The following is a 21,281-nucleotide window of genomic DNA, read 5'->3' as shown; positions in this document are numbered from 1 at the left end:
TGGGATGCTGCCACCAGCGCATGAGGAAATGCATGTGTGGTTTCCTCACCAGCGTTCCAACGCCGTGTGAATATAACGGCAGTAATAGTGAGTGTGATTCCAGCTGACAGAGGAGGAGCTTCAAGTCCCCCAGCTGTGAAAGACCAAGGCCAACAGTCCTTCTATCACTGCTGCTCAGTTCTGACTAGTGATCACCAGGGGTTTCATATCACCAAGGGTGTGGGGGCGGGGAGGGACAAATAGCAGAGTGACTTGGTTGTCAGCTTCCCCGGATACCCACTGCAGACGAGGGCCAGCACGTGGGTCTGCCAGGTGAGGGCGTAGAACATGCCTCCGATGGCGATGCAGGACAGGACGCAGTTGTAGCTCCAGAGGCCCATGTAGATCACCTCGAAGGGCGTGGCCATCGTCAGGGCTGTGGGACAAGGTGTGGTGTTTCTGGCTGGTTCTGGCTCACAGCACCAAGGCCACCTTGTGGCTGGTGATGGGACTCAGGGTGCCCTCCTTCCAGCCATTCCCCTCACACCCTCCGCCCTCACCCATCAAAGGAACCGCTACGAATAGCGGCTCATCTTTGGAAACCAACAATGGGAAGAAAGCAATGGTTTCCAAACTTTTTTCTAAGATTACACACAGATGTATGACTACTTCCAGCGTGAGGGCAGGCCAAGGTCATGGGACTTCAGGCCCTCTCCTTGGCCAGAGCAGCTGCATTTTCAGCAAGAAAGATTTCAGTTGAAAATGTTCTGCTTCAAATGGCTGACGAAATGTGAATGTGCTTAGATACATGGAGACAGAGAAATGATACAGCAAAATGCCTGGGGTGTGGGCAATAGGTGAGTCTGGGTAAGAATTATGTGGACCTGCTGTGCTACTTTGACTTGTGGTAAGTTTGAAATTTTTTCCAGGTAACTTTTACTTAAAGTTCCTCTAAGACATGTTTGAAAAATATTGGGATAAGTCAGTAGGTTCCTATTCCCAATGCCCCAAACTCTAATTTCTGACTCTTGTCCACATATACATATATAAGTATGTGTACATACATATTCATGTATGTAGAAATATTAGGTCACATTTGTCAAGTGGCAATACAATATTTGAGAAAATCTTTTCTTTGAGCTTACTTGACATTTTGGTGTCAGCTCCCTTATGCCCCTGCCTGGTCAGCTTCGGCTCCCCACTCCCTGCTCCCGCCTCTCAGCAACTAGGGGCTCAGTCTGCAGGCCAACTGGTCTTCAGTCCCCTTGCCTCTCCCCACAAATCTTGCTACTCAATCTTCTCTCTTTGGAGAGTCAAGAAAAGGAAAAGGAGTCCCTACCTGATAGTGTTTACAAACTCCAGTGAAGATGGTAAGTCCAGAACATTTGTTGTGTGTGTGGGGGAGAATGACCTTAGGAATATGATCCCTGCACAGAGCGGCCCTGCCCTACCTGCTAGCACCCCCAGGATTGAGCCAATGGCCGCGTGCAAACAGATGAGTGGCGAGCAGATGAACAGAGCCACCAGGAACACGCCGCCTGTCCAGGGATTGTCGCAGCCATACACCTGGCCGACCCCGACGGGTATGGCTTGTAGCAGCTGCAAAGTAAACAGAGTCCAAGTCAGTGGCGTGTGGGCTGATGAGGCACAGACTAGGCCTTGGGGCCAGGACTGAGCCATTCCTGGGGCGGTGGGCAGGTAACGGGGTGGAACGGGAGAATGGCTGTGCCCTCCAGCAGGTGAGAGAGGATGGGAGGGCACGAGCTAGAACAAACAGCGCCTCACTCCACCACCTGGCAGGCATCTGAGCATCCGTCATGCAAAACCAAGCAGGGCTCCCCAACACAGGGGCTGGGCTGAGTGTTTCTGAGGGGTCCATGGCTTCTGCTTTCGGGGGACTAGGGGACACTTTCTCTCTAGACTGCCATCAGGGATTTCAGGGTACTGCAAAATTCCTCTAGACTTTCTGGAATCTTAGAAATATTCCAGGAGTACTGGAAATATTCTGGGCCATTCTGAGGGATGATCAGACAAAAGGTCACTTGGCACATTGGTGGCCAAGCCCAGGTTACAGCCTCTGAGCTTGGCCCCTAGTCTGTTGGCTGCTGCACATTCAGTGCTACCCTGGGGACTGTGAGGCCCTGGGAAGGCGGCAGAGGCACTTCCCTGCCGAGGAAGAGAACTCAGCACCGAAGAAAGGTAATGTGAAGACCGTCTGGAGGACAGCACTCAGCCCAACCCTCCCTGAGCCCAAGTGTCATTGGTCACGTTGGAATTAAAGGTGATTAATTGGCAGTGAGGTCAGATGGGCTTCTTCTGCTCAAGCTGCATCACCCACATCTTGGCTGTCCTTTGAGGGCAAGAAGGAAGGGAGGGAGATTGGCAGGGAGAGGAGAGAACTGGCCCGGGGGTCGAGGGCTCCAGCTCTCAGGCGGGCTCTGCACAAGGTCATGGGTGACTGTGGGCATGTCACCTCCTGGACCGTGGTGCCCTCCTCTGTAAGGAGGAAGATGCCCTAGCAGATGATCTTCCAGCTTTAAAGTGCTTTTCTCCACTATCAGAGCATGTGCCTTTTTTGAGGACAGGGCTCCCTTATGGCTGGGTACATAACAGATGTTTAATAACTATTACTGATTAGCTCAGAGCATTCTAAACTTTGTATACATTGGAATTACCTAAAGATCTTTAAAAACATATTGATGCCTGGCTCCTCTCCAGACTGTCTGACTCAACTGGTGTGGAGCATGGCTGGGCCTCAGGGGTCTCTAACATGCATCGGAGGGTCTCTAACGTGCACGAGACCCGCGGACTCGTTATTGATAGTCTAATGTAGATGTTGGAATTAATGGTGTTTCTCCCACTAGTGAAATTTTGTACTTTCTAACAACTTGACTGAATTCCGATGTTAGTCTGATTTCTTCGATTGAGGAGTCCCGGAGAGTTCTTGAGCTTTGCCCCACCTTGTCTCCAAGTAGGTGGCCTTTTAATAACCAAGCACCGTTTAGGGCAGACCCTGTGGGCTGGTGCAAGGAACGACAGGGTAGGACCCCTGTGTTCTTTAAAAGAACCCTGGAAACACTTTGTACTGGTCCAGGAAACTCAGCTGAAGGTGGGGAACTGGCTGTAAATCTACTCAATAAATATTCCATGATTTCCTGAAGTCCGAGGAATGCAGGGTGCTGAGGGATCCAGCTCCCGCCTTCCCATCTGGGAACATGGGTTTTAAGCCCAAGCTGTCAAGAATGAGAGGAATGAGGGAACAAGATGCCTTGGAGTGGGGCCTGGGTGTAGAAGGAAGCTTCCTCCACCGGGACCCATATTTTAGCCGGGTGAACTGTGGCCCCCCGGGGACGCCCGCCCTCTCCTCCATGAGGCTCTGCAGGCTGCAGCTGACACCCTGGTGTGAGGCACAGTCAGGTGTGTGGTGGAAATTTACTGAGCACCAGCCTCCTCCTTCTGAATAATCCTCCTGTAATAACAACAGGCCTGTTCAACAAGAAGGAAGTCACTCCCTTCATTGTTTGAAAGAGAAAGAGGGAAATGCCACTGATTCTTCAAAACCCAGCTCTGGATGGTGAGGAAGAGCAGGAGCCTGTTGTCAGAGAGCTGGTGCGTTGGAAGCTCAGAGAATGACCTTGGGGTTCAGGGTACGTGCATTTCTCAACGTCTATTTTGAAGAGACACAAGAGGCATCTCTTCCCTGTGCCCTTTCCACTCCGGCCCCTCAGCACTGGACTGTACAGCTACACAGTGCAGGATGGGTGGGGTCTCTCTCTCTGGCAACAGCCCCTGTCACTGCAGCTGCCACTTGGGCCGTGCCTCACCAGAGGGTATAGCTTAGGGACAGTGGGTCTGTGCCCCAAACACGGTGCACCTGATTGCCAGATGGCTGATCATGGACGATCCTATCAAAGTTAGTTTCGCCCCTGTCTCTACCCCAGCTGTTTTCCATTGAAGAGGGTGGGCTTTCCCACAGACGCAGGCTTCTGGGTTTGCTCTTTTCTTGGACTTAGGCCCCAGCCCTGCCTCTGATCCTATTGTAGCCCCTGCCCTAGACAAAACTGTGAAAAGACAAAAACTTTAAAAATGGTTGGCTACAGCATTTTCCACGAAGGGTAAGGGGGCCTTTTCTTTCCTGATGGGGCTCAGTTCACAGTGGGGGCAAGCACTGGCTGCCCCACCGTGGAGTGGTGGCCTGGAGCACAATATCCAGCAGGGGGCCACATAGAGGTTAAACGCATCTTGACAACAGGTATGGCTTCAGGGTGGAGAGGGCTCAGGCATCAGGTCACACAAACAATATGTGAGGACATAAGTCATGTTTTCAAATATTCAAAAAGTGGCCATGGAAACAATATTGTAAGTTGCTCTGAGGAGGAGAGCTAGAACTAATGGGTGGAAAATGAAGGGAGGTACCTGAGGAATGCAAAGAGTCCTCCAACACTCAAAGGCACACAGCCATGGGGTGCTGCGTGGAGAGCAGAGGGGCTCACCTCATTGTGATGCTCCCCACTGAGCGTGCAGGGCCTGCCGTGCACGAAGAAGGTGGTAGTTCAAAGCTTGGGCTCTGCGTCAGGCTGCCTGGGTTTGAACCTCAGGCACTAGCCGCAGTTTGACCTTGGGCAAGTAACCCTCACTGTGCCTTAGTTTTCTCATCCACAAAATGGGGATGATGATAGTACTTCTATCATGGGGTTTTTATGATGGTTAAATGAGTTATTAAGTTGAGGGCTTAAAACAGCGTCGAATGCATAATAAGCTTGTCTTAGCATTAGCTGTTAGGTCTCTCGAGGTTTTTTTAACAGGGCTAAAATGTTACAGTTCTCTATATACTATCTTGTATTAGATTTCTGTCACATCCCTTCATCTACAATGTCTAGCAGTCAGTAGAATAAATGACGATGTACATCTGTGACAATAGGGTACGAAACACGGTTCTTCAGCTTTGGCATTATGGACACTTGGGACTGGGTAGTCTTTGTTATGCGGAGGGGTTGCCCTGTGCATAGTAGGACGTTTGGCAGTATCCCTGGCCTCTGCTCACTAGGTGCCCGTCACACCCTCACAGGCCCAGTCCTGACAACTAAAAAATGTCTGCAGACATTGCCTACTGCCCCCAGGAGGGCAAAACCACCCTTGCTTAAGAGACATTGATATGAAAAGCACATGAAAATGGACCCTCCAATTCTATTGATAATATCTTTTAAATCCTAATTTTAAACCTTTTGTTTTTAGTGTCTTGCCCTTTCATCTGACTATGCACCTCATGTAATATTTTCCCCTCAATCCCACCATCCTGTATGGTCGACTGAACATGCATGGGCTCTCATCTTTCTGTGTGGAATGTAAGCTTCACTAAGGCAGGGATGTTGCTGTCCCCATGTATTCCAGTGTCTGATAAAGTGCCCGGCACAGAGTAGGTCCTTAAGAAAGGCTTGTTGAAAGAGTGTGAGGGTGGCAGTGACCGTTTCCTGGCCCGTTTTCCACTAGACCCACCATCCGAGGGAGAGGCGTCTGGAGAGGCCGAGAGCCCGGCTGTGCACACGCCCGTCAGTGAGAAGGCCCGTGGAGGGAGCAGCCCCTCTGCCTCTGGGCGACTCACCAAGGGCACTTCAATCTCCGTCCAGGTGATGTTGGGCACTGCAGACACAGGCTCTATCAGTGTCGTGGGGAAGAAGAGGTTGTAGTGGCCTGTGGCTGCCAGGTACAGGGTCACCGCGATGTTGAAGGGCAGTGTGAACACCGGGAGGTCCCACTTGCTGAAGATGGAATTCAAGGCGCTAGAAAGAACTGGGCTGAAGATGGAAGAAGCACAGGGTTCACACTGTGATCATTTTTAGGTCTACACCACCTCTTCTGTTCTGGCCACCGTACCATTTACTGTCCCCTCTTCTTGGGACAGCCATTCCTTGGGCCCCTTGATCCATAGACCCATGATTGGGAATAGGGTGTTCAATTTAAGGCTGTACCTTTGAGAAACAGAATGTAAAAATAATATAACTTGCCTTGAATAGAAAACTTAAAAAATAATTTAAATATTTTCTTTTAAGTTAAAGAAAGAAGCTGAACGAAATGTAATTGTTACAAAATAGCATATATTACCTTTGGATCATCAAGCTGTGCCATGGCTACTATACTGGGCTGTGGTAATGTTTTGGGAGTCTGGCCTTCTAGGAGGAGGGGCCAGGGCACAGAGGTCATACCTGGGACTAGACTCTCAGTTCAAGTACTTGAGCTACTCTGGGAACCACCACGTGAACCCAAAACCTTGAGGAGTTTGTGTTCTCTCTCTTCTTGGCTTCTTCCCCAGGGAGAGCATGTGTTTGGGAGAAAGAGGGAGCTAGGTGCGAGTTCTAACTACAGGCTGAGTGACTAGGTAATTAATCTTCCTCACCTTTAGTTTCCTGTGAAGGGCCCAGGCATCCTAGACACCTCACACCCTACTTCTCCCACACTTGGCGAGCTCAGGACCAAATACGAAATCACATGTGAGCTCACATAATCTGCTCGATTGGTCTGCTTTTAATGAATAACTATGAATTACAAATGGGCATTGAAGGTGGTCTGAAAACCTTCCTAGCAAATTAACTCCCCAGTTGCTGAGACAACTATTTCACATTTCCTCCTTTCTCCTCAAATCTTTACATCTGTTTCCCTTGAGTTTCAGCTGACTACCTTGCTTTCCTTCATTAAGAAAACAGAAATGAGCCCTAGCTGATATAGCTCAGTGGATTGAGCACGGGCCTGCAAACCAAGGGATCGCAGTTCAATTCCCAGTCAGGGCACATGCCTGGGTTGCGGGCCAGTTCCCAGCAGGGGATGCACAAGAGGCAACCATACAATGATGTTTCTCTCCCTCTCTCCTTTCCTTCCCTTCTGCCTCTAAAGATGAATGAATAAAGTCTTTAAAAAAATAGAAATGACAAGAGGAGAAATGCTTCATTTCCTCAACCATAAGATCCACACTCCGACTGCCTTGGTCCACACACGTTTCCTCTCTGCCCTTTTCACATAATGGAAGTGTCCCTGCTCCTTCATCAGGCTAATTCTTTCCCCTGTGCTCTGGGGTGCAATCTGTCTCAAAGATTTCCATCCTGCAATTCTCTCCTGTCTCTCTCCTTTTTCTCCGAGTCATTCTCATAAATATACAAACACATTCTCATAGCTTCTACCTTCACAAATCCTCCCCGTTTAATCCGATGTCTGCTTAGTTATTGCCCCATTAGTCTGCTTCCATTCACAGCAATACTCCTCAAAGTATTGTCTATCTTCACTACCCCCGATATTCCTACTCCCATCCTTTCCTAAACCCACCCTAGAATCAGAGTTCTCCCCATGCTGTGGAGATGATTCTTGTCCACTTCACCGATGACATCTATCTTGCCAAATCCACGGTCATTCCCTGCCCCCTCATTGGACTGTTGGACCCTCTGACTGGATTGAAACTCTCTCTGTCTGGGTTGCCACAACACTGCACATCCCGTTTTCTTCCGGCTTCTCTAGCTGCTCCTTCTCGACTCTCCATCAGTGGTTCTTCCCCTCTCCTGTCAATTCCTAAATATGAGGGGATCCTAGGACTCTTTCCTGAGTTTCCCCTTTCTCTTTCTTTTTAAATCTTTTCTTTCTGGGTAATAGCTTTAGTCCCATGGGCAAAAAAATGTCTTCCATGGGCTTCTTCCTTCTAAATCTTGACCATATCACTGAGTTCCAGAGTTGCGCATCCAATTACCTACTCAGCATCTCTTTTTGGAAGTTTAAAGTTTAATACAACCAAGGAGAACCCTCAAGTTGCATCCTGTCTCCAAGCACCAACCTGTTTTTCTTAGTCTTCTCCACCAACCCAGGTGCTCAGGCAAATTATAGGAGTATCTGAGTTATCCCTCACAACCCTCATACTCCATAGCCTCTCAGGAAGTTCTGTTGCCTCTACCATCCTTAAAATATACCCAAGCCTAACCACTTCTCACCAGCTGCCTGGATATCACTCTAGTCCTAACCACTCTCAGCCCTTGTAGCTATTGCAGCAAACTCCTAACTATGCCTCCAGCATTTACTCTTGTCCAGTTAAATCGATTCTCTACATGGTAAGCAGACTGATTTGTTTAAATCTAAACCATATCCTATCACTCCTCTGCTTAAAACCCTTTAACTATTTCCCATCAGAGTTGTAATGAAAACCCAAAGGCTCACTGGATCTACAAGGCATATGGGGTCTGGTCCTCCTCCACTTCTGCCCTCACCTCCTCCTGCTCCACTCATGGCTTCAGCCCCACTGGTCCCCTTTCTTTAACACATCACACTTTTCTGGTTGGGGTCTGTGGCTGTGCTGCTGCTTCTGCCTGCAGCGTCCTTCACCCAGATCTTCAGATGCCAGGTGCCTCCTTATATATCATTTAGATGAAATGTCCCCTCTGCAAGGTGGCCTTCCTGACACCCATGTCTAGAATCACTCTCTGTTTCACTTGCCCCATTTTCCTTTCCTCAAAGTACTTATTAGATATGGAGATGAGCTTTTTAATTAACCAGTTCACAAGTTTATTTCTATCTTGGCCAAGGAAAACGTCAGCTCTAAAAGGATGGAGACCTTCTCCTGTTCACAAGGACCCCAACACCTAGAATAGTCTCAGTATATAGCAGAGCCTCAGCAAATATTTGTTGGGTAAATGTGGAAAATGATACTATTAAGACCTCCCTTGTGGATTTGATTTCAAGGACTATAGGAGGTGAGTGAACAACTACAATAGTAGCACAGAGCTCAGCCCAGAGTAGGGTGCTCAGTGGTGTTTTATCTTTAAAATTGGGAAGTGAGACTTCTGGCCAAGATGGAGGTGTAGGTAGACACGCTGTGCCTCCTCACACAACCAAAAGAAGGACAACAACAATTTAGAAACAAAATAACAACCAGAACTGACAAAAAATTGAACTGTATGGAAGTCGGACAACCAAGGAGTTAAATAGACACATTCATCCAGACTGGTAGGTGGGGTGGAGTTGGGCTGTCGAGTGAAGAGGGGTCGCAGCACAAAAAGTGGTGGCACTGGGTGTGCAAGGCACCCTGGGCATGCAAGACAGCAGTGGGTGGACCCTGGGCACACAGGTGGCAGCTGGCAGACCCCGGGCGTGGGATGGCAACAGGCAGACCCAGCGAGGCAGTGATTGTGAAGCCTGGCATGGCACACAAGGTGGCTGGCTGACTGGGCAGTCCCACATGGGTGCGCAGATAAACCAGGCAAGACTGGGGAGAGAGACAGACCATGCAACTCAGGGTCCCAGGGATGGAAAGTAAAGCCTCAAAACACCAATTAAAAATACCTGTGGGGGGTTGGGAAACTCCCAGCCTCACAGGAGAGTTTGTTGCAGAGACCCATAGGGTCCTAGAACATACACAGCCCACCCACCTGGGAACCAGCACCAGAAGAGCCCAATTTGCTTGTGGAAAGTGGCAGAGGGGACTGAAATCTGAGAGAGAGCAGAACAAGTGCCATTGCTCCCACTCTGACCCTGCCCCCACATACAGTGTCACAACGCAGCTACTGGGTTGTCCCACCCTGGTGAACACCTAAGGAGCTGCCCCTCTTATGTAACAGGTGTAACAAGACAAAAAAGAAATGGCCCAAATGGAAGAACAGATCAAAACTCCACAGCAAATACAACTAAGTGACGAAGAGATAGCCAACCTATCAGATGCACAGTTCAAAGCACTGGTGATCAGGATGCTCACAGAATTGGTTGAATTTGGTCGCAAATTAAATTAAAAAATGAAGGCCCCAAAGGAACTCAGAGAGTCCCAAAGAAGGTGAACCCTAGGAGGAACACACTAAGGCACATCATAATTATATTAGCCAAGATTAAAATGAAGGAGAGAATCCTAGAAGCAGCAAGAGATAAGGAGACAATTACCTACAAAGGAGTTCCCATCAGACTGTCAGCTGATTTCTCAAAAGAGACCTTGAAGGCAAGAAGGGGCTGGAAAGAAGTATTCCAAGTCATGAAAGGCAAGGACCTACATCCAAGATTGCTTTATCCAGCAAAGCTTTTATTTAGAATGGAAGTGCAGATGAAGTGCTTCTCAGATAAGGTCAAGTTCAATAAGTTCATCATCACAAAGCCCTAATTTTATAAAATGTTAAAGGGACTTATCTAAGAAAAAGAAGATAAAAAAACATGTATAGTAAAATGGTAGCAAACTCACAAGTATTAACAACCACACCTAAAACAAAAACAAACTAAGCAAACTAGAACAGGAACAGAGCCACAGAAATGGAGATCACATGGAGGGTTAGCAACAGGGGAATGAGAGGAGGAAAGAGGGGGAAAAAGTACAGAGAATAAGTAGCATAGATGGTAGGTAGAAAATAGATAGGGGGAGGGCAAGAATAGTGTGGGAAACGTAGAAGCTAAAGAACTTATGACACATGGACATGAACTAAAGGGGGTGGATGTGGGTGGGAGAGGGTGTGCAGGGTAGAGGGGAATGAAGGGGAGAAAATGGGACAAGTGTAATAGCATAATCAATAAAATATATTTTAAAAAATTGGGAAGTGATGGTGAGATTGGGGGCCCTTGAGGCAAAGTCCCACCCAGTGCAATGTGGCTGAAGAACTATGCTGAGGGGCTTAATCTATGCAGTTATAAACCAAACATATGCAAATGAAGAGAAGTCTTTCTGCTCCTTAAAGGTGGAGGGTAGCCTGCAGGAGACATTAAGGAAATTCCCATAGAAATGACTGCTTTAGTTGTTTGTTCTGATAGATGAGAAAGAGACCCTAAGAAGAAACATAAATTGCCCAAATGCTCAAAGTAGTAATTTATTCACAAGCACTACTAAAAAGTAATGGAACAGTACTGAAACTAAATTAAACTGCTTTTAGTAACTCTAGACTATGACACCAAATAAATAAATTGACTTCTTAGAGATGTTAAAAATCAGTTGGCGTGTCTGAGAGGTGAGCACAGGGGTTAGGGACACAGGTTCTGCCACTGAGTGACAGTGGGCATGCTTGTGTGGACACCCTGGGACACTCCAGACCTGCTGCAGATGCAAGCAAACTGAGGCTCGTGTGAGTAACAGACCCAGGGCACCCTGCACTCAGTGGATGTTTCTTCTTAATACCCTTCTCTGCCCTGCTTTTCTCATCCTTCTGCAAAATGAGGCGATTGCACAATAAAATATCAACTGATGCTTGTCATTCAAAGCGTCTATGCTTTAAATATAGACATTCTGGTCCAAGAAAGCTCTATGCCCCTATCAGAAGCAAGTTTACAGCTTTTTATTTGCTTTGGCCCCCAGGATAGATGACTCCCATATGACCTGAAGTTTAATAATACAGGTTCTGCATTCAGAATGTGCCACCACTGATACCTTTTATTGAGTAGGACCTGGGGACAAGTTACTTAAGCTTTGAGTGCCTCGGTCTTTCCTTCTGTAAATCGGGGTGATGATAGCCTTACCCTGCTTCAAACGGTGCATGTAGGAAATACTCAATAAATGATGGCCTTTCGTATGAGGCCTGTCATGCAAGGAACACTATCAGCCCAGTACCAACCACGTGGTGCTTTGTTGCTCTAGGGTCCCTGCCATTCCAAATTCACAAATGATCCCTTCGGCTTGCCATTGAACTTGTTGACTTTCATGGTGTCTTTCAGGACAAACCAGCCTGACTCTGAAGACACTGGACCCCATGATGGTGCATGTACCCATCCAGTATAGGACACAACCATCTTCGGTCTTTATTTGGTGAGCAGAGAGAACGAGCATCTCACCAAGCCATGGCAGTGAAGGTCACAGGAAACAGAAGCCACCAGTAATAGTCAAACTTCTTGGAGAAGACGGCTATCAGCAGTCCAACCAGCATCCCGTTGTACCCGTGGAGTCCAGAGGCAATAGCAGACCTGGATTGAAACGGAGTTACTCTGCATTTGAATTTCATGGTCCCTCCCTCCAGGTACTCAAAGAAAAAAGTTGGCTTATTCAATGAATGTCACACAATCATGTAGCTTCCAGCACCTTTCCAGACACACACACACACACACACACACACACACACACACACACACACACACACACACATGCCCTGATCACTTTTGCTGATCTAGAATTAAATTATGCACTTTTGTCTTCTCTGTGTCCAAACTCTCCTTCACAGGGGAGGCTCAGATTGCAACATACAGCGGGAAATCCAAAGAAAACCTGAGGTGTGACACTGGGAAGGTGTGTAATGTGTGTGTAAGATACAGGGCTGGTTGGGGGTGGAGGCCAGGAATACATGGGGCAGCTGCAGAGTGGGTGCTGGAAAGAAAAGGGGGCAGCAGGGAAGACCACTGCTGTTCAGAATATCCTTGGGACTAGAGTAACTATTGAAGGAGCAGAAACCTGTGTTTCGGGAAAAATCATTATTTTTAATTGTGCTTGTATTTTTGCTGTATTTTCCCATTTGTGTTCAGGGCTAGACTTTAGTTCCTTTTTGGTTTTAAATACCAGCTACTTTAGGCAAACTGAGCAGAGATGGTTGGCTCCCCTGGTCTGTGTCTGCCTCAGAGGGAGTGTTTCCAGAAGGCTCTGCAGTCAAATGGAGCCTGGTACTGTCATTTGCTGTGAGCAGTTTAAGTCTGTAAGGATCTCTACTAACCTGTTCAAAGTTGATACTCAGGAGACCTTGGCCTCCTCTTGATAGGGTAAGGTGGATAGGAAGAAATCACCTCTCCACCTGCCTGCCCCAAGACCCAAGACCAACATAGAATGGGACCCACCTGTCCTGGCTCAAGACAAGGGCAGTTAAGGTAGAGACCACTGCCCCGAGGCCCCCAGCAATCGTCCACCAGGGATTTTGGATCAGGAGCCCGATGAAGATGATGAATCCACTGAGAGGGTTGTTGACAAACATCACCTGAGCAGCCCCCCTCAGGACCCAGTCTGTGAACTGGAGGGCCAGTGGCTTATCTGAAAGAGACAGGCAGGGACATCAGCAGGGTCCAGCTAGCGCTTCCCTGCTGGACCACTGGTTGACATGGCAACCAAGACAGACAGGGAGGCATGGACCAGGACATTTCCCCTCACTCAGCCTGGCACCCAGACCATTTCTGAGTGGCCCAGCAATCAGTCCCCAGTGGGTGTTAGTTTTTGCTATACAGACTGAGGCACCATGCCAAGACCAATTTAACGCTGTTCCAGCCACTAGCTCAGCTGGCAAGGAAGCCTCAAGGGCATTCCAGGGGAAATTTATTGATCCAAGAGAAGAGGTGGAGATGGTAGGGAACTTTTTATTTGTAGTATTCTGTGACTCAGTTGAGGGCCGGTATCTGAGTTGCAAAGAAAGTAGGCATGAGAAAGGAAGCTTGGGAAAGAAATGAGCAATGAGACAGGACCCAGAGGAAGCCGAGTCCAGAAGAGGGGACACACACCCTGCCTCAGTCTCTGGTTTGGTTTCCAGGACGGTCTGTTCAGGTGGGGGCAGGGGGGCTACAGGTATTTGTTGGAGCATTTAGTTTAGGGAAATGAGCAGAAGAAAGGGACTACAAGCAAAGAACCTTGGAACATTGGGGAGAGGGAGGCCAATACTACATGGCACATACTACATGGCTAGGAAAAGTGAAGAAAAGACCAACCAGCTTATTTGGGAAATGGCTTATATGTAGCTAAGTGGTTGTCTTACAGGTATTCCATTATCCCATGAAGGATGAAGAATTTTTAAAGAGCTAAAATTCATGAAATGCATTCAATTCCGAAACCTTGGGAATCCAAGTCAGGAGGGCATGTTACGCCTACCTGGAGCCAGCTCGGGGCTGGCGCGGCCCCAGCTGTGGGGGAGTGGGGGAGCAGCTTCCCAGGTCCAAGCCGGAGGGAGGGCTGTCTTGCTGGCCCGACCCAGCTGCTTCTTCCCTGGGCAGTTGCTCACCTTTCAGCCAGCTCCTGCACTCCTTCATCTCGCCCGTGAGGTAGCCCACTGCTTCGAAGAGGCTGGTGCCCTGGCCTCCTGCGGAGCCCTGGGGCTCAGCCCTGCTTTCTCTCCTTTTACCCCTTTCATGGGGCTTTTCAATTTTCACGACGTGGCTCTCTTCATTGGATGACCCGAGATCCTTTCAGGAGAAAATATCAGATACTTGAGCTTTTGGAGAGTGGGGGCATTTGGGGATAAAGAAGGTTGCCAGGTTTTTGGTTTTGTTTTTATATAAAGAATCATAAGACAGATATGCCCAGAGTACCCCGCACGGGCCTGCTGTTCCCAGGATTACTGCACATTCTTCATAGCAGGGCTTCCTAACCCTTCGTGCCATGGATCCCTTTTGGAATCTCGGCAAACCGGTAGACTTCTTTACAGAATGTAGTGTTTGTAAATAAAAAAGTAGGATTACAAAGAGAACCAATTACATTGAAATGCAGTTAGCATGATATTAAGAAAACTGCGATGCACATATAAGCCTGACAGATCCAACACCCAGTGTCATTCCACAGCGGTGACCACGAGCATCTGGGGCCTGTTCGCTCCAGCTCGGGACAGCTCCACGGAGGCACTGGCAGCTCCGGAGCTCACCGAGGGGGCAGCTGAGGCCTTTACTGCCACCGCATTGCAGCCCAGCCCCTTCTGTCTAACCCCGCTGCCTTATTTCTCTACAAGTATTGACCCCAATGGCATACCCCTATAAACCTCTCTTGTTTAAAACAAGGTTTTATTTATTTATTTTTAGAGAAAGGGGAAGGGAGGGAGAAGGAGAGGGAGAGAAACATCGATGTGTGAGAGAAACATCAGTTGATTGCTTCTCGCACACACCCCAGCCAGGGATCAGGCCCCCAACTCAGGCATGTGCCCTGACCAGGAATTGAACCAGTGACCTTTCCCTTTGCAGGATGATGATGGACTAACTGAGCCACGCTGATAAGGGCCCCTGTAAACTTCTTACGTATAAATCTCCAAGTCAGCTTCTTAGGGGAACCCAATTTGATAATGACAAGTTCTAATATGACTGTTGTTCATTTCTTATATTCATGAATGAAATAAATGCCAAAGTTTGTTGGAGGTTAATGAAAATAAAGGTAAATTATTTTCCCCACCCAAGTTCATACACCCTCAATTCTGTCCAAGGACCCCTTGGTCAGGATTCCTTATTCTAAAGCTAAGCTGTCCACTATAGGAGCCAGTAGGTCATGTGGCTATTTAGCCCTTGAAATGTGGCTAGTCTTAACTGAGATGTGCTTTAAGTGAATTTAAAAGACAGTATAAAAATTAATGTGCCAATTTTCTCAGTGATACTTTATATTGATTACATTGAATAGACATAATAATATTATATATTCATACACTAGGATAAACACAATTTATTAAAATTAATTTCACCTGCTTCTTTTTACTTTTAAAAAATGTGGTTAATAGAAATTTAAACTTACATGAGTGGCTCACATTATATTTCAATTGTATGCTGATGATGGTCTGTAGATTTCTCCAACCTCTTGCCTGCATCAAAACTTAAATGCCTTGAGGATATCAGTCAAGATATTCTCCAAAAAATTCTCTCCTCCATAGAGGCTGAGAACACTGGGAAAAATTGTGCCTGAGGTGCTGGATAACAGTTGAGGAAAGCAATGAGCTAGTCAAAAAGCTTAAGAGGGTAAACTGGAGCATGGGGTGTCCTAAGTGGGTTTTACAAAGCTTGGATACATTTCTGTGATTCTAGAAGGGCTGGTGCGTGTCCAGGGCCGTGTGCATGCTCAGTGGAGAACTGAGAAGTCCCCAGGCTCGCACCTGGCTGGGTCCGAGTCTCAGTCAAGCAGAAAGTGAAGGTTAAGGCAGACTTGACAACCTCCTGGGTGAGTGTTGAAGATATGCCCCAGCATGCACACAGGTCCCTGAGAAAATGTTCGTCCAATCATTAGCCGACCAGTAGGATAACTGAACAGGGAGATCAGTGGCTAGAAATGACAAAAAATGTAGGCTTTCTAGAATTAGTTCAGAGAAGCCATTAGACAAATAAGCCAGCAATTGACTTGTCTTTAAAATTTCTGATTCTTCTGACTGCATCAATCTGATGTTGCGCTCCTCTGGCAATTTTAAAAAAATTTCTGTCACACTTTTCAACTTCAGAATTTCTACTTCTTTTTTTCTTAATAATAATTTCCTCTTTATTGAGATTCTGTATTTGGTGAAATGTTGTGGTCATACTTCTCATACTTTCCTTTAGCTCTTTAGACATGTTTTGATGCTATTTCTTGATTCTACTTAAGGTGATTTGAAATCTTTTTCTAGTAAGTGCAATGTCTGAGCTTCCCCAAGGGCAGTTCTATCAACTGCTTTATTTCCCCTGTTTCATACTTTCTTGTTTCTTGACATGTCTCATAATGGTTCGCTGAAAACTGGAAGTGTTAGATGAGATGGTGCGGCAACTCTGGGAATCAGGTTCTCCCCTCTCCTCAGGCTTTGTTGCTGCTGGTGTCCCTCCCCTCTGCATCAGTAGCTGCAGCCAGGCTACCTCTTGTGCAACTGTGTTCAAGGAGTGCTAAACGCTGGCGTTGGGATGAAGGCCTTCCTTTTGGAGACAGTGAGTAATTCAAGCAGGCAGGTCTAAGGGCAAGATTTTGGAGACTGGTCGGAAGACTGAGGTGTGAAGGTGGGCATTTCTTACTTGTCTTTAAAATCACATTGCATACAAACCACATTTCTATTTTAGGCTGGATAGGACCCATCACGGGTGGGACCATGTATTGATCTGGGGCTGAAACTTTCCCAACAGAGGCCCTTCTGTGGCATTATGTAACACACACACCATGTAGTTGGGAAGGCAGCGTCTTTCACTACTCTTCTCCCCTCCATCCTCATCCCACCTGGGAAACATCTTCGGAGGGACATTCCTCACCTTTTCTTCAGGCATTTCCAGGAGGGGCAGGGCTGGGTATGTATCCTGAGGGCTGGAGTGCCAGCTAGGGCTGGTTAACCCTGACTCGTAGAGTTGGCATCTGCTGGAAAGCGGCTCTGCCGGAAGAGGACTGCTGTGAGAATCAGACATCTCCTTCAGGGGCTGGCCACTCATTGGTCATGCAACTGGTGAAAAAATGGGTAGAGCGAGTGAGTCAGAATTGGGCTCGCCTGGGCTTGGCTGAGGCTGGATGGAGGCCTCAGGTGGCATAAGGTCTGTCTTGACACACAGGGGACCTACTGTTCCAGTAGCTTGTGCTGCCAGAGGCGCCTGTAGCCATTCCCCCACCCATGTCACCTTTACCTTTCAAGTTACCCCCATTCTCCCAAGTCCAGAATAAAGTCCATTTCCATTGTGAAGATTTCCTTGACCACCCAGTTAGGATACACATCTCTCCTTTCTTCTGATTTCTAAAATGTTTTTCCCTCTACTTTTTATATTGGTCATTGTGCTTTCTTATGGTGGTAGCTAGCTGTCCATGTATTTTTGCCTTAGTACACACACATAGATCGTGCTCTTCCAATTGAGTGGGGATTGAAGAAGAACTTGTTTTCTTAATTGCCACGGAGCCTATATTGCTTACAGTTGACCTCCAGTCTCCTTTCTCTCCACTCTGTCCTCAGTGCTCAGGGGCTCCTTCCAGCCCCTTCTCCCCTTTCCTTCCCTAGAAACAGTAAGAAGCTCTGGTAAAACCTGTCTGGTGCTGTGTGCGCCAGGCTGGACATCCTTCCTCTCTGGGGGAGCACTAGGACCAGGGTTTATGCCCTGAACGGCTTTGCAACAATATCTACCCAAGGTCCTCAGTTTCCCAGTCTGTTCTGGTGTTGCAGGTAGTACTGTACTTTTACCCTTCCCATTCAATAATCTTAACTGCTCTTCTTTGGCCTCCTCCAGTTCAGTTATGCCTTCATTTACTTTATTGTTTCTTTGAGATGTGGTTTTGAACCTGAGCATAGCCTCCTCAGCATGATCTAGATTTTCCCCATTGCTTGATACTTCCTCCCCTGAGTTGCAGGACAGTGTATCTTAGGACAGTGATTGCAGATCTCTGGCCTGGGGGTTAGCATTCCTCACACTTACCATGGCAGACATCGCAGAGTTCTTTTCCAAAGGGGATGAAGTCCCCCTTTGTATACCTGCATTAGTACCATTTCCCTGGGCTCTTTCCTCTTCTGTGCCCAGTGAGTGTAGTTCTTGTTCTTCTCTGTTACTTTCAGACCACTATATATCTTGCTTGTACAGAAACCTCTCTTATTTGAGGCTTATACCACCCGTCTAACTGCTCACTGCTCTATTACTGACTTTCTGCTTATTCTTCTCATTCTGTGAAGACTTTGGGGGATCTTAATAGTTATCTTCATCTTCACTCCAATAATTTTCCACAACTTCAATGTCCAGGCATTGACACTGACCTCACTGACATGAAGTCATCATTTGTTCTCTAATTTTGCAGACCCTTCTCTTCCTCATCTTTACTGACTTGCTTTTCCTTTCCCTTTCAGCCACTGATTGCCAGAATCACCACCTGGACTCGATATCAAACAAACTATGAAATCTCCAAAGCCTGAGTCTCTCCTCTGGTCACCACCTCCTGGACTGCCAGCTCACCTGCTCAGGTGTGCCCTCTAATACAGTTTCTTTCACCTGGAGACACTCAACCCCTCACCTCCACCAGCCTCCATCTCCCCTTTTCTCCTTATCCAACCTAAATTTCATGGCCCATTATTTTCCTTCTTACAGCTCCCTTGCTCTTCTTTTTCTCCCTGCCTCAGTATTGTGGGGTGAAATCCCAGCCAGGTAAACCCAACTCTTGTCAAACAACTGAACATTGCTAGAGAAAAACTGCATATCTGGGCAGGCTACTTTCACTTTAAAATTATGCTTTCAGTCCTCAAATGAGCTTCTGGCATTTTTCGTTTCTCTCGTTAGCCACCCCAGGCTGCTTTCTGCTGCTACTGCCCTTGCTCTGAGACGTTGGCAAATGCAAACATGCTTCAGTCCTCACCCTGCTGGACCCTCAGTGGTACTTTATGGGACTTGGCCATCCCTCCAGACCCTCTCCTCCCTTTAGCTTTCATACTTGATCCTCTGTCTGGCTGCACCTTCACATTCCCCTTGGCCGCCTCCTCCTATCAATATGAGCATCTGCAGAACTTTGTTCTGGGCCTTCGGCTCTTTAGTGATGCTCCCACCCAGTTAACCCAGCTCTTGCCATGGTCTGATCCTCCCTCTGCATGCCTATGACTCCAAAATCTACTATTTCCAGCCCAGTTTTGAGGGTCAGATTCATAGACTTAATTGTCTAGGTTTACACTTGCATGTGGATATTCAAGAAGTAGCTTAAAGTTAATACAGTGCAAAAACTTTCAGTGTTTTCTTCTCAAGTCCTGTCCCCTTCCCTCAAAGGTGCTCACCCAAGGACAAGTCCATTCCCCCTTCCAAACTGTTCCTTTAGAAATCCCAGGAGTCAAATTTAATATTCCCTACTCTTCCACTCTCCAAATCCAGTAATTCTATTTCTAAAACACACCTTCTTGTCCATGCTCACTATGTGGCTGCCATTATCCCTTGCTACTTTTCCAGTACCTCCCAGTCGGACACCCGACTTCTCAGATTTCTCCTCCAAGCCATGATCCGCAGGGTGATCAAAGTTGTCATATTAATACTCACATCTACTTATGTCAGTTCTTTGCTTAAATCCTTCCAGTGGCTACAGATGGAAAAGCATGCCTTCAACACGGTGTGCAAGGCTGTGCATCACCGAGTGCCTGTTATGTTTTAGGCCACCCTGTGCTTCTCTTGCTCTTTGTCTCTGGGCTCCACACTGGCTTCCTTTCAGTGCCTGGAGGGTGTTAAGCACATTCTTTTCTACCTCAGGGCTTCTGCAAATGGTGGTCTACCTGGTTGAAGTTCTCCTTGCTCTTTACCTGGGTAACTCCTACTCATCTTTCAGGTTTTGTCTCAACAATCACTCATGGAGAAGCCTTCTCAGAAGCACCCCTGGCTGTGTTCTGTCCCATGCTGTCAGGGCCCCTGCATTTTTTTCTTATAGCATTTTTGCACCATTCAATAATAGGTTTTATTTGTATAGTATCTATAGCACCATTCAATGGTTGTTCTTATTCATATAGTATCTATTTTATTCATATAGTATCTATAGTATTTATTTGCACAGTATCACTGGCACTTAAAGATGCATGAGGACAGTGACCTTCTCTGTTGTGTTTACTGCTGTAACCCCAGCTCCTACCACAGTGCCTGGCACACAGTAGGTATTGAAATGGTAAATAGCTAAATGAGGAAGGGAGGAGGGAAGGAAGGACAGGAAGCTGCAGGTGAGCACTAGAGTGGGAATGTTTCCTTGGAGAGCTTTAGAAATTGTGTGGGTCTCGTGAGACTTGAATGGCTTAAGAAGGGTGTGGAGCCACCCACCAGCCCTGCGTGTCTGAGCCAGTACTCCGCCATGTCTAGCACCAGTCCTCATTTCTAAAAGGAGCTCGTTAAACAACAGCTGATTTTTTGCATAGATCTGCAAATATCATTCGGATCCAACCAACTGCTCTTTCTGATGCTGCCATTGCTCTGGAAGAGGGTCTTTTCCTCTATTCTGACCCTGCAGGTGAGTCTCAGTGAGTTCAGACCACTCTGGAGGGAGCAAGTGGCAAAGGTTTAGGAGAGCAAAAGCTAACAAGGCTGACAACCTGTCCCTCTCCAGTGCTCTCTCTCCCTCTGGTGGCCAGGAGGGGGCAAAGCACCCTGGCCTGTTGGTACAAGATTCCTTCCAAGCCACCCAGATGAAAAGCGAGGAGCAATTAGGTATCTAGACACACGATTTCCGTGACACCACACATCTGGATGAAGTAGACGTATTTTGGAAGGAGCTTGTATTAAATTCAGTGGCTGTGAAATCCATTAAAAATTCAGCTGAAAAATAACATTTTTCCCCTAATGTATTTTATCGAATCTAAGATGTTATCAACTGTATGATGTATCTTTATTTTGTGTATCACTGAGAAAGGAGAAAGTGCTGCCAATCAAAATTGTAGGATGCATTTTGATTTCTGAAATGTTAAAATATAAAAGCAATATATATAATCTAATCAAGGATTATTTTTTGGGGGGGAGGTGATGGGGTTTAAGTATACAGGTTAGAGTTGAGAATGGGTAGAATTCTTACAAAATTATTTCCTAACCATGAGGCTGCAAACATTTGTACATTTGATAGAAAATGTGTATACACATTATGAGCCCTCTAAGTAGAGGGCCTGTTACCTTATCGATTGCTGTTTCAGGAGAAAGCCTGACACATAATAAGCCTTCAATATATGTTCGATGAATCACAGCAGAATGAATGACTGCACAAGGGATGTACACTCCAGAGTCAGCTCCAAAAATGC

The 21,281-nt window shown here is 47.0% G+C and overlaps 1 protein-coding gene across 6 annotated transcripts in view; it reads right to left on the bottom strand.

Annotated features, from left to right (window-relative positions):
- The window catches only part of LOC119063668 (urea transporter 2), a 395,692-nt gene that overhangs the window by 32,903 nt on the left and 341,508 nt on the right, over positions 1-21,281 (bottom strand). For 4 of the 6 annotated variants that reach the window (XR_008391443.1, XM_053664407.1, XM_053664406.1 and 1 more), the window contains exons 4-10: positions 16,825-17,009; positions 13,875-14,055; positions 12,730-12,919; positions 11,743-11,871; positions 5,582-5,774; positions 1,431-1,578; positions 281-415 (exon numbers count right to left, since the gene is read on the bottom strand). Coding sequence is in view for 5 of the 6 variants with exons in the window: in XM_053664407.1 (XP_053520382.1) it covers positions 281-415; positions 1,431-1,578; positions 5,582-5,774; positions 11,743-11,871; positions 12,730-12,919; positions 13,875-14,055; positions 16,825-16,998 (1,150 nt within the window). In the remaining variant the exon portion in view is untranslated. The remainder of the gene's footprint in view (positions 1-280; positions 416-1,430; positions 1,579-5,581; positions 5,775-11,742; positions 11,872-12,729; positions 12,920-13,874; positions 14,056-16,824; positions 17,010-21,281) is intronic. The other 2 variants (XM_053664409.1, XM_053664408.1) reach the window with 2 other exon arrangements.

This window comes from Artibeus jamaicensis, unplaced genomic scaffold (genome assembly GCF_021234435.1).
Source record: "Artibeus jamaicensis isolate MK-2021 breed Jamaican fruit bat unplaced genomic scaffold, CSHL_Jam_final contig_354, whole genome shotgun sequence".
Lineage (NCBI taxonomy): Eukaryota > Metazoa > Chordata > Mammalia > Chiroptera > Phyllostomidae > Artibeus > Artibeus jamaicensis.
The sequence above is the reverse complement of the archived record's forward strand: the minus strand, read 5'-3'. Positions and strand labels throughout refer to the sequence as shown.